The 13,119-nt window shown below is 35.8% G+C and overlaps 1 protein-coding gene across 2 annotated transcripts; it reads left to right on the top strand.

The window, feature by feature from the left end:
* The first annotated feature begins 6,045 nt into the window (after positions 1-6,045).
* Positions 6,046-12,650, top strand: LOC116134172 (protein TIC 100-like). Of its 2 annotated transcripts, XM_031419855.1 has the most exons (9): positions 6,046-6,131; positions 6,234-6,407; positions 8,073-8,163; positions 8,545-8,607; positions 8,710-8,776; positions 9,413-9,516; positions 9,596-9,722; positions 10,443-11,200; positions 12,106-12,650. In XM_031419855.1, exons 1-9 carry the CDS (start codon positions 6,070-6,072, stop codon positions 12,499-12,501), a joined length of 1,842 nt encoding a protein of 613 aa, XP_031275715.1. In that variant the 5' UTR covers positions 6,046-6,069; the 3' UTR covers positions 12,502-12,650. The 2 variants fall into 2 exon arrangements, with proteins under 2 accessions (XP_031275715.1, XP_031275716.1); XM_031419856.1 differs by lacking the exon at positions 6,046-6,131 and having other exon boundaries at positions 6,283-6,407; positions 8,045-8,163.
* Positions 12,651-13,119: the final 469 nt, after the last annotated feature.

The raw sequence follows: 13,119 nt of genomic DNA, 5'->3' as shown, positions 1-13,119 counted from the left end.
TGATATAGCTTGGACATGGATCTTCAGAATGGACCCAAATGAGCCAGATTGAACCTCTCGGAGGTTGTCTTAACCCATATACTATCATTGTCATTTATCATGGTAGTTATGTTTCAAAATTAGCATCTTGGATGATAGATGATAAATCTGTTTTAAAACCTGTTTGCAATAGGGTTATGTATGAACCGCTTGCTCAGATCTGAAATCTTATCTGATTTCTGTTTTATATGTAGGGAATTAGAATAATTTATGAGGCCACATCATTTTTTGAACGAGTACTATTTCAAATCTTTCTTCGATCTGTAAATAAAACTTAAAAGCGTAAAAGGAGACAAACATGTACATGGAGACCTTTGATTTCAAATCTTACTTCGATACGTAAATAAAATTTAAGGCGTAAAAAGAGACAAACATGTACATGGAATTAAACCCAAATCGGGAAATTCAAATCCAGGAACTTGATAATGAGGTTGAGGTTACTCTTCTTACGCTTAGAAATTCGGTGTCTCTAGAGCGGAATAAGGAAATTCAACCTATCATATCAAGGAAAAATATACTGGAAATAGAGGACACGGCTAGTGATGCTGGAAGTAGCAATAACAGGAAAATAGTTGGGTATAAATCTGTGCAAATCCTAGTATATGAAGAAGAGACTCCAAGCACGAAAATGATGATGAGTCATGAAATGCATTGTCATGCGATAGTTCATGGGACTATAGACACATGCATACGTGCTAAACTGTGTTTTCCAGAATATGAGGAATATACTCTGGATATTCTTGTAGACACAAGAGCAACCAAATGTATTGCAAGGAAGCAATGTTTTCCACAAGAGCTTTGGAAACCATTGGAAAAACCTATCCTAAATACGGTTGCAGATGGAGGTCAAAGTATGATCACGGATGTGGTAGAAAACGTGGTTGTACTGTTAAACGAGAAAAAATTCACTCTAAGGGAAGTCCTAGTAGTGGATTACTTGGAGGTAGATTTTATTCTCGGAAATAGCTTTCTGCGAGGTCAAGCAGAAGTTAGGTCATTTACGCAAGATAACGACCACATTATCCTTGGAGGACATAAAATCCCTATTCTTGCTAAGCCTGAAGTTTCGAAAGTTAGAAACGGTTTTAGATAGGTGAAACTAAGGCAAGAAGTAGATCACATTGTTTTCCAAGTTTTGGAAACAAAGAATTGGTGGTTGAAATCTTCTGATGCAGAAGAAGTGGATGAGGCTCGTAATGTTTTCTTTCAAAGGTTGTATCCTAGTTATCATACAAACCGGATCACACGAGGTATATCGCAGGAGGATGATCCCTCTGGTGCATGCCTTGAGAGCACGGATAAATCCATACATAAGGAAAAAATCTTGAAGGTTGAAAACGAGAGCCAAAAGAACTCTTTAAGGATTGAGGGATTTGTAAAATCCTTCAAAGAGGAACTTTCTCCATGCTTTGATAATCAACCATTAAAGTTATGGGAAAGGAACGGTATATATGCTTCACTTGAATTGAAAAGGAAGGATGATAAAATAGTGACCAAATCCTATCCTTATACTCCTGATGCAGAGGAGGAATTTAGTAAGCAAATACCNTTGAGAGCACGGATAAATTCATACATAAGGAAAAAATCTTGAAGGTTGAAAACGAGAGCCAAAAGAACTTTTTAAGGATTAAGGAATTTGTAAAATCCTTCAAAGAGGAACTTTCTCCATGCTTTGATGATCAACCATTAAAGTTATGGGAAAGGAATGGTATATATGCTTCACTTGAATTGAAAAGGAAGGATGATAAAATAGTGACCAAATCCTATCCTTATACTCCTGATGCAGAGGAGGAATTCAGTAAGCAAATACCGGATTGCTGAAAAAGCAATTGATACGCGCCAGTAAAAGTCTACACTCTTCGCCAGCATTCATGGTCATGAATAGAGCTGAGCAATTAAGAGGAAAATCGCGGATGGTTATCGATTATAGGCAGTTAAATGAAAAAACCATTGACAATGCTTATAAGATACCAAACAAATCAGCTTGTTTGAATAAAGCTAGATTTGGAAAAATCTTCTCTAAATTTGATTTAAAGTCAGGTTTCTAGCAAATCAGAATGGAGGAGTCAAGCATTCCTTTGACGGCTTTCACCTGTCCGAAAGGATTGTTTGAATGGATAGTTTTGCCTTTTGGACTTAAGCAGGCACCATCAATATTCCAAAGGAAAATGGATAAAGTCTTTGGAGATTTATCTAACTTTTGTGTAGTCTATATTGATGATGTTTTGGTTTTTAGTAAAACTATGGAAGAACATGTATATCATCTTAGACTAGTGATAAAAAGGTTCCTTGATAATGGAATGATTCTATCTGAAAGAAAGGTAGAATGGTTTAAGAACAAGGTGAAGTTCTTAGGCGTTGAGATAGGTGAAAGAGGTATTCAACTCCAAGAACATATCTCAAAGAAGTTGTTGGAATTTCCAGATGTGCTGGAAGATAAGCACATGCTACAGCAATTTCTTGGATTAGCCAATTACATGCGCGAATATGTTCCTAATCTCGCTAATGTAATTAATGGCTTGACGCTTAAGGTTAGTGATAAAGTGCCCTAGGTTTGGACACTTGAAGACACTAATTATGTTAAGCGGACCAAAGCCTTGACAAAGCAATTAAAACCTTTAAACTCCCGGAAGATGAGGATAAACTCATTATAGAAAGTGATGCATCTCATTTGTTTTGGGGAGGTGTGCTTAAGGCTAAGGGTACTGATAATATTGAACGAATTGTTCGATATGCGTCAGGAAAATTTTCTCATACTGAAATAAACTATCCTGTCCATGAGAAGGATGTTTTAGCAGCGAAGGAATGTATTGACCGATTTTGATTGTTCATAATCAGTCAGGAATTTAGTTTAAGGACAGACTCTAAATATTTAAAAACCTTTATGAAACTGTCTTTAAAGGATGACAAACTAGACTAATCAGATGGCAGATATGGTTTGCAAATTATAGAATCAAATTTGAATATATTTCTGGTAAATCTAACTTTGTTGCTGACTTTTTGTCTAGACATTTTGCAGAAGAATTGCAGGATAATGGCGGACAAGAAGGAAACTGGAAATCATTTCTCATGTTCCAAGTGTAAGCAACGAGGACACTTGAGAAGGAACTGCCCTTCGAAGGTTACTTCTACTTCAAAGGTTACTGCTAAAAAGGAGAAAACTGTACATAAGCAGGTGGCTTCTTCTTCTAAGCAGGTTACTGCTGTAAAGCAGGTCGAAGGAAAGAGTCATGACTATGATTCTGGTACTTCGGATAGAAGAAACCCGAAATTTCAACGATTGACGGGTAAAACTTCTACGAAGGAAAATACTTCTGAAAAGAGGGTTACTCTAAAGAAGGAAACGACTCAGAAAAAAGCAATAGTTTGCTGGTCTTGTAAACAGGAAGGACATGAACGGGCTACTTGTCCACTATCAAAGATAAAAAATTCTGAGGAATCATCGTCAGGCGCTACAAGCGTGGTAACACACACTCCACAAAAAAAGCAGTTAATTGACGCAGATATTTGTGAGAGGTTTAGCTTTCTAGAAGGCATAAGATTATCTTCTGCAAGTCAAACACTCTGGGAGAATCTGGAAACCCAAATTAGGATCGCAATGGCGACAGGACAAGGGGAAGTACAGCTGTAGAGGTATTTAGAAAAGCTAGCAAGAAGGTTAGCTTGGCTGGAAGCTGACAAACTGTTTTATGAGGATGAAGAGTTCAAGGGAACTGCTTTACTCTACGAAGCAGGAATTCAAAAACTTGAGGTAATGAGAAAATGTCATTTGTTTGACATGTCGACACTCAAACTCGAGAATTTAAATTAATTAATGGTAAAATTGGGAAAAACGGACTTGACAGATGTGTTTCAAGGATTAGCGGTTTATCCTAATGGAGCTATAGAATTGTTCGTTCCATGGAAAATCTTTAGAAAAGGTTTCTGTAGAGATCTTTCGACTAAAGGATGGATCGATACAATGCAAATTGATGTACATGAAGCGATGGTGGATCCGAATATGCCAGATGCGGTTAAGCAAACGCTCTGTGTATTGAATCAGAAAGTTGACACATTCACTTGCATGATTACTTCCTCATTGCAAGAAACCTATGATGTTCAACCTGTACAAATATGGAAATTTCTTGTAGGAGAACCATGGTACCGAATTATGCTCGATAATGAGGTAAAAAGGGGTTCTTATGCACTAGAAGAAAGTCAAAAGAAAGAAGAGGAAGATTGGACTAGGTTGCATATTGCAAAATTGCTACTGGTTAAATCTAAACTAGAGGAGCTTGTTAAAGCAAACGCTATTGTCCATATCCAACATGGGATAGTGGTAGTTATACTAGACAAATACGCAATGATCTAGGATACTCTTTTTCAACATAATCAGGCCCAGTTAAGAACGCTATTAGAAGGGTTCGATTTAGCCCATTTATCAAAGCAGGCCTTAATGGAAGGAACTATTGTTCTTCTAAGGTTGGTCTTAGCCCACGACCAGGAAGCCCAAGAAGATGAGACTCTAAAAGATTTTATTGATCTTATAGAAGTGGATAACTTCAAAGATTGATAAAAATCTGGAGGATGGAGATTTGGACAACCGGAAACGTCCAACATGTAATACGCTGACGTGTATCCAACAAGCGGAAGCAATACGAAATTTAATGAAGCATATTTAAAGAAAATCTTGAATGTTGTGTTGTATTGTCTCATGTAACATGTGTAAATTGTAATAATTTACTTTTGTTTAAAACATGGGAGACATGTGGACCCCATGTCATTTTCTTTAAGATAAATGTTAGTTTTTTATTAGGCAAAAGTCAAATCACATTTCTTTTGTGATTGACATGTTGTTTTGTATATTTTGTTTTTCTTACGGATTCAAATCTTTTGAAATCTGAACTTCTCTATATAAAGAGAAGCTTTGTATATTTGTAATCAGAGAAAATTAATAATACTTTCAGTTTGTAAAAAATTCTCTCAATCTCTTGTTTACTTTTAATTGTACACTCGAGATAAGGAAAATGTTTATTCAAGACGATTGATATCTAGGTATGAATTAATCTGTTAAACTGAATTTATGTATTTTCTCTCCAATTAATCAACTAGGTTAATTAATTATTAATTGTAATAATATTTGTTAGACTGGATATAAAAAATATTATGTGACGAGTGGCTACGGAAGGTTCGAAATCTTGTCAAACGGGTAAATGGCAGGTATAATTATGTACAACTTGGTGCTGTACGATTTTTGGAAGTCAACGCGGAAAGTCAAACTTCTAAATTTGAGCCAATTTGGGGATACAAAATTGATTCTGATGAGGAGGTTTATGAATTAATTTTGGATTACTCTGATGATTCAGATTCTTCAGAGGATGACTCAAAAGATATGACTTTTGAGGAACAATCTTCAAATCTTCAACGCAGAGGTATATTCATGCAATGGACGCGTAGTCTTAATGAATATCCTAGGAATAGCGGTATTGATGATGAGGATGATCTTATCCCAATTAGAAATGAAGATGAAAACCCTAACTCGGTAATTAGTTCATCATCTAATTACGAGGATCACTCGAGTAACCCTGACAATTGGGTAAGTCCGAGGTTAACACCTAGAGAGGTTTTTGCGAAACGCTCTAAATGGCTATTTAAAGCTGAAGGCTTGGAAGATGTACACGAAAAACCTGTTCGTGTAGCTTTGTCTCAATCTCGAGAGGGTGAATTAGTACTCTCGAATGACGAGTGGCTATGGAAGGTTTGAAATCTTGCCAAACGGGCAAATGGCAAGTATAATTATGTACAACTTGGTGCTGTAACTTGCTAATTGCTCTCCAAAACACTTGGTTATTTACTTTTCATTCAATTTTGAGTTTGAAGGACACTTGCATATCCTGATTGGACTGAAAATTAATTTGGGGTTTAGACACTGTTTGACACTTGTCATGTAATCTGCAAGTTATATATTTAAAAAAAAAAAAAAAAAAAGGGAAAAAAATTCTTACAGAACTCTTGCTTTTTAGGTATGAAGGTGAATGGCTTCAGAACAATATGGATGGCCATGGTGTTGTTGAAGTTGACATTCCTGATATAGAACCTGTGCCAGGTTCCAAGTATGTTTATCATCATTTATTAACTCAATGGTTAGAAATCTGTGCAATCATTTCTATGTTATATAACTTAATTGAGTTGCTTTTTGCACATTTCCCCCAAAGGCTTGAAGCAAAGATGCGTGCTGAAGGAAAAATTATATCAAGAGATTTTATGTCCCCAGAAGACAGAAAATGGCTGGAGATGGATATTGAAGATAGCATTCGTTTGGCTGACGGCCGCTATGAAATTCCTTTTTATGAAAATGACGAGTGGATTAAACAATTTGGGAGGAAACCGTAAGATTTAACTTGAAGCTCTCTGATCCTTTCAGTTCAATCATAATACAGTGATTCTGTCATTTGTCTTTTTATCAGTTTACTACAGTATAGGGTCCGTTTGGTTCATTATTCTAATATTTTTTTAAATAATATTTTGAAAAAAGTTAAATTGGGTGGGTATTACGATGTAGGATTTGGAAATTAACAAAAATACCCTCTATGTTTGTTTATTTACTAAACACCCCTAATAAAATTTTAAAAGTTAACAAAAAGACTCCCAACTCACCCATTAAATACGGACAGCCGGCCACCACCTCCAGAGGATGGCCGGATTCACTGTATCGGCGCATGACCGGTTGGATCTTGTCTGTCGTGCGCCGATATGGCCTTTTCCGGCCAGATTCACGGTGGATTTGGCCTGAAAAGGCTAGATCTACGGCTAGATCTGGCCATTGATGGCCAGATCTGGTCGCATTTGGTCGTCAACAACGGCCAAAGATACGGCCGTCGTTGATGGTCAATGACGACCATATCTTGGCCGTTGTTGACAACTGGCTACGGCCAAAGATTTGGCCTTTTCTGGCCAAGTCCACCGTGGATCTGGCCTGAAAAGGCTAGATCGGCGGATTACCGGCCAGATTCAGCCGGTAGTGCTCCATTATACCAGATTCCGGCCAGCTTCCGGCAGTGGTGGCCGGAATCTGGTAAATGTGGGTTGCTGGGGTGTTTTTGCAATTTCTAAAAAAAAAATTGGGGGTGTTTAGTTAAATTAACAAATTTAGGGGGTTTTAAAAGAAATTGAATAATATGGAATAATATTTTGAGAATAAGCCAATTTTACTGTTTAACTTTATTGGGAAAACCCAAAATGCTATTTGGAAGAGTGAATCAAACAGAGCCATAGTTTCTTGTTGTCATCATGTTTGCTGTTTGTTTTTGGATCAGAATTCGTATTCTTGTTATGTGTGCCAAGGCACCTAGGCTTTATCTCAATGCTACTAGTTAGGACATCTAAGTTATACCAAGAGAACCACTTCCCTATGTTTTGACCATGTGCCTTGCTTTTCTGCCAAAGAATGTTGAGTGTTTAGGAGGTAAATAGGATTGTCTGCATTCATGTCATATTGAATACTAATCAGACTTAGTTCTAAATCAATTGAAAAGTTGTTATGAGAAGGTAACAAAAATTAGAGGAATGGTCACATCCATTGAATAACATTAAAAGACTTGGACTTACGAATATGTACATATAAAAATGTGCCAGATGAGTTTGTTAATCAATTTTATAATGTTGTCTTTCTAATATAATGTCATTATAATTTAGTACTCTCACAATTAATATTAAAAGGGACATAATTACTTCAAAGAACTTCTTGGTCTGCAGCTTTATCCCATGTCTCAGCATGTAATTCAGTGGATTGTTGACTTAAGAACAATGCAGAATGATTTAGTATCAACAACCAGCTTACCATCTTAAATTGCCAACTCAAACAATTTTCTTTTTCAGGCTATGATTACCAAATTAAGTGTATCTAAGCTCAACAATTCTCGTCTAAAGTATGTTGTTGATAAATAGGACTATCTATTTCTTTTCATAGTGATATGATATATGATTTTTTTCCTTTTCCTTTTATGTCTGAGGAATCTTTTTCAAGATTATTGATGATAGTGGATCTGATACAGCGAGAAAGGTCGATACCGCTATGCTGGTCAGTGGAAGCTTGGAAGAATGCATGGGTGTGGTCTATATGAAGTCAACGAGAACCCCATTTCTGTAGGTCCCTGAAATATAACCACTAATCAGTGGATCCATTTCTGTTTTCAAGTTTTTGGAATTTGGGGGCTTAACTTTAATTTTTGTTAAAAATGCAAAATGGGCCTAGACATTATATGCTCTTAAGTCCGTTTTCCATGACTATTGCCTTTTGCTAGAAAAGATATGAAATTGATCTGTTACAGTTTTGTGAAATATGAGATGGAAGTATTATTTCTGGAGATGTCCATTATATTTGATGTTATGATTCAGTTTTGTTCTTAAATTTTGCAATTAATTTGCCCTTGTTATATGGTTTCTTTTCTCCTGTATGATAAACCTCACATGTTACATTTTTTTTGACCTTAACCGTTTGACTTTATATCCTGTATATAAATTCAGGGCAGGTTCTACTTTGGGGAGCTACTGGAGGACTCCGAAGGTTGTGATGAAGAGAATGTTGCGGTATATTAAAGCTCTTTACTTGTTCATGAATTATGTTGTGGTGGTGAAAAGAATCTCTCTCAGCTAGAGTGAAAATTTTTACTGATATTATGGTTCTTTCAGCTGCATGCAGGTCTTGCAGAAGTAGCTGCAGCTAAAGCTAGGATGTTTGTTAACAAACCAGATGGAAGTATGTATTTTTAATTTTGTTATTAATTTATCTGGAAAGGACTAGCTTTTTGATGTAAGGATTGTTTCATGTGGAAGCTAGTCAATTGCTACCCTCTAACTGACTAGGAATGCTTACTCTTTAACTCGTTGGACTGGTAGCTTATAATTGAATGCAGGTATGCAACATGGAAAAGGGACAATAATATCATAGGCTTACCGTGTACCCTCTTGTCAACAAATTATCATGCTCGTTGATTTGGGTGCATATATGTGATGAACCGAGTTATGTGACGAGATACATATGGAATTGCACAAATTATTGGTTGAATATTTCCTCAAAAGCCTTGACAATTATCTGATTATATGAGGCCCAAAAAGGAAAAAGGAAAACTTTAATTTACATTAATAGAGCTATTGGACATACTATACTGAATTGTGTTTTTGTCCTTGTTCTTGGTCGTGGCCTGAATCCTGTTTTCTGGAATGTACCTCTTTCATAGTTTTTATCTAATGGAGACTTAATTAATGATATAAATTAAACATGCACATTGTTTGGAGCTATTAATTATTATTATTATTTTTGCTTTGCAAAATTTTAGTCACTGTTACAACTCACACCTCTTTAACAATAATTTCATTTTTTTTCTTGCTAAAGTGGTTAGAGAAGAGAGGGGTCCATATAGCGATCCTCAACATCCCTATTTCTATGAAGAAGAAGATGTGTGGATGGCACCAGGCTTCATTAACCAGTTCTATGAAGTAATTGAACTTTATATTTGCCTAGTAAACTCGTTTGCGATACTCAAGGAACTGAGATATGAGTGCATTCATTTGGCAGGTACCTGATTATTGGAAAACATATGTTCATGAGATTGATCAGGAGAGAGAAATATGGTTAAACTCTTTTTATAAATCCCCATTTAGGATACCTATGCCTGCAGAGCTTGAATACTGGTGGGAGAAAGGTATATCATTCTCATCATTTCTCTGTATCTCTCTGTCTCTATTTCTCTCTCTGTGTGGCTTGGTACAAAGAATTTTATGTCTAATATTGGTGTTAAGTTCGGTAAGTGGTCTGCTTGTGATATGCAAACCATAAGACAAATGCTCTTTCTTTAAAGCACTTCAATCATTTCTTATGTTATCCTTTTTTTTTTTTTTTTTTTGGGTCATCTTGCTTGTCCTTTTATTTACTCCTTGCTAACCAAATATTGGTGATTTCTTGATGTAGAAAAGGTGAGTGGTTCTCTTTAACTGCTACCAAGACAAAATCTCTTGTATCTTAATAATTTTGCCTTGAATACATGTACCATTCCTTTTATTACTGAGCATTTTTATCATCAACCGAATACAGCTTTCTTGGTCTTTTATTAATATCTAATGTAACAAAATGGAGGACAAAATAAGAGGGATAAAGTTATTTTAATTTGTTTTTCACTTTAGTAAAAGATTCAATGTTTGACAGTTTAAATTTGGTCAATGACTGGTGAATATAAGAAACCTGGCATTTCGTTTGAAGAAGCAATTATGTGGTGTGGCACTTACCATGCTTAGTATTTCACTATTTTATTGTTAGCGTTCTTATTTCCTGCTCTTTTCTGGTGCATTAACTGCCTGTTTTATTAAGTTCTTTAGCTTGAAATGGATGTGCTATGCTTGATGTCCATTGCATTTTTCTGTATCAGAGGAGCCTCCCGAATTTATCTTGGTTAACAAGGAACCAGAGCCTGATCCCGAAGATCCATCGAAGTTTATATATACTGAGGATCCCCTCATCCTACATACACCAACTGGTCGATTAATTAATTATATTGAAGATGAGAAATATGGAGTACGATTATTTTGGCAGCCACCTTTGAAAGAAGGGGAAGATATAGATTCCAAGGAGATTGAGTTTCTGCCACTTGGTTTTGATGAGTTTTATGGACGACAACCGGCTGAGGAGAAAAAAACCATGTGGCAGCGTGTTGTAATGGCCATAGAAAAGGTATTTAAGCCAGTGCTTGATAAATTAGAGAATTGGACTGAAGAGCAGAAGAAAGTGAGTGAGTTGAAGATGCAGCTTTATGAAAAAGAACTTGATCTTATTGAGGCTGAATTGTGTCTGGAAGAGGCGATTGAGGACTTGGATGAGGATTTGAAGAAAAGAGAGGAAGAGGAAGAGAAGAAGGTGGATACAGGTTTGGAGGAAGAAGATACTTCTGCTTTGCCTAGCCAAGCTGAGAAGGTTATAGGTGAAGAAAAGGTAGAAGTGGGTGAGGGTGAGGATGAGGATGAGGAAGAAGAAGAAGAGGAGGAGGAGGAGGATAATACACCATCCAGTTTTGGATCTGTTACTGGAGATCAGGATTCATCAAAGAATGACCAGACGGGGAAAAAATCTGGGGAATCTCCCTTTTCATCGTTATCATTGTCATTTGCTTCTCGTAGCCTTGTTTCATCGGTGAGTTCTGATTCCCATGAAATATGTACTGTAATAGTCATTGCGAAAAGTTATTTGCTTGCTAATACAAGTTTGTGTTGCTCAGGTTTAAATTTGTGGATGTTTTTAGTTTCAGCCTTTAGCAATAGACAATTTAAACAGCTACATGGATTGAATGACTCAGGTTGATAATTTGTGTATAACATGTATAAATTACTTGTTTGCTGCCATGGTTGAAATGATAATTCCCCATAAGGGTATATTATTTGCTGCTTGTGTTTAGTAATCTAGCTTTTGTATTAACCCTGTTTGATTTGGAATTTAAATACAATTCTTTGTTTTCAAAAACAATGATAGAAGAAATTTTATGAAAATTTGTTTGTAAAATTTGACCAAATAGTGGATAATAATCATCTCTAAAGTATTCTATAGGAGAATTAAGTTATTTGCAAAGAATACAATGAAGTTCTGAGTCTTGGGTGGCGAGACAAGAATAGGAATGTTCTATTTGCCTGATTTGCATATAGATAACGGGTACTTGATTTTTTTACACAGCACAGAAGAAAGTAAAATTACAAAACATTGAAACAATATAATGGTGAAATTAAGCACCATATGGAAATATACTCACATCTCCCCAATCATGAAACGTGTTAATGTTGTGGCAGATTCTGTGAATTGTGTGAATCATTTTTGTGTAGTAGTTGTTATTTTGACAATTGCTTTGAGCGCTCATTATGATGAGATTCCATTCCTTATAGTTTGATTGGTTCATTATGTTGATTATATATTTTAACTGTATGAATGGTGTCCTTATTTTCCCCTTTTTTTTTTTTTTTTTTTTTTTTTAAATTAGGAACTTATGGAAATCAAATTTGAATTGAAATTATTTTCTTCTTTCCTAAATAACTTTGTTGGCTTTGCAGGTTCCATCTAGGCTGCAACAATCATTCTTATTGTGGAAGGAAGGCAGATTGCTGCCAAAACCAACCACTCCATGCATCCAGGACCACAAGTACCACCCGGTACCAGTTGATACAGTCCATTTTCCTTCAGTTCTGAGCCATAAAGGGAGTTTGAAGGCAATGATTCAAGCACACCAGAAATTCCAACCAAGAAACCGCTCAAATGGGAGATCTCATCTACATTCAGCGTCTGTTGGCCCCAAAAGAGTGGTAAAAGCAGCAAGAGCACACACCCACAGTTGGCTGCATGCAGCACCAGATTTAGATGTCGACCAAATATTATCTTTGCACACACCAATATATTTTTTTAAATCATATACAGATACTACAAGTATTGAGGCTCATTCTTCCCTTTAACAATGTGATGTAACTTGATTTTTTTGAAGAGGATCAGTTTTGTTGTAGCAGCAACTCATTGTCGGCCATTTTGTTTTTATGTACTTTTAGCTCTGCCTGGATTAACCTGGGCTAATAAAATGCAGAATTAGAATTTGCTTCGAGTTTGGACATATGTTTTTTGAAAATGCATTTGTAAATTATATCTTAGGAATTTTTGAAATTTGAAGTAATAAAATTGTCTGTTGTTGCTGGTGTTTTGGAAAACAACATTATGGATTAAAAGTACTTAAGAAGGTATTAGAGAGAGGCTATGCAACAACGTTATCCATGTTCTCTACTGTTCGCTACAAGAAGACAAACTCAAGGCTTAATGTTGGACGGAAAGCTGTCAGTTCAATTTCCGTTCCAACAAAAGGGGATTGTTCTATTACATTCAATAACTGCAAATGTGATTTAACTTATAATTATTTTCTTTAAACAATATTAATAAAGATTACAATAAATAAACCACAATGGTCAATTTACAAAATTAGAGTAATCGACTTTTTCGCACCCAAGGTTTGGCTTAATGACATTTTCCCACTAAAAAAGTTTCAAAACACTATTTTTCCACCAAAAGTTTATATTTCGTTAATA

The sequence above is a fragment of the Pistacia vera genome, unplaced genomic scaffold (assembly GCF_008641045.1).
Source record: "Pistacia vera cultivar Batoury unplaced genomic scaffold, PisVer_v2 Contig283, whole genome shotgun sequence".
In the NCBI taxonomy this organism is placed as follows: Eukaryota; Viridiplantae; Streptophyta; class Magnoliopsida; order Sapindales; family Anacardiaceae; genus Pistacia; species Pistacia vera.
The sequence above is the reverse complement of the archived record's forward strand: the minus strand, read 5'-3'. Positions and strand labels throughout refer to the sequence as shown.

What these genes read in the sequence shown, in the direction of transcription:
- LOC116134172 (XM_031419855.1), top strand. Translation starts at nt 6,070, where the DNA reads ATGGATGGCCATGGTGTTGTTGAAGTTGACATTCCTGATATAGAACCT. An exon ending in GAACCTGTGCCAGGTTCCAA is followed by an intron (nt 6,132 to 6,233) that starts GTATGTTTATCA and finishes TTTCCCCCAAAG; the next exon opens with GCTTGAAGCAAAGATGCGTG. An exon ending in TGAATACTGGTGGGAGAAAG is followed by an intron (nt 9,723 to 10,442) that starts GTATATCATTCT and finishes TTTCTGTATCAG; the next exon opens with AGGAGCCTCCCGAATTTATC.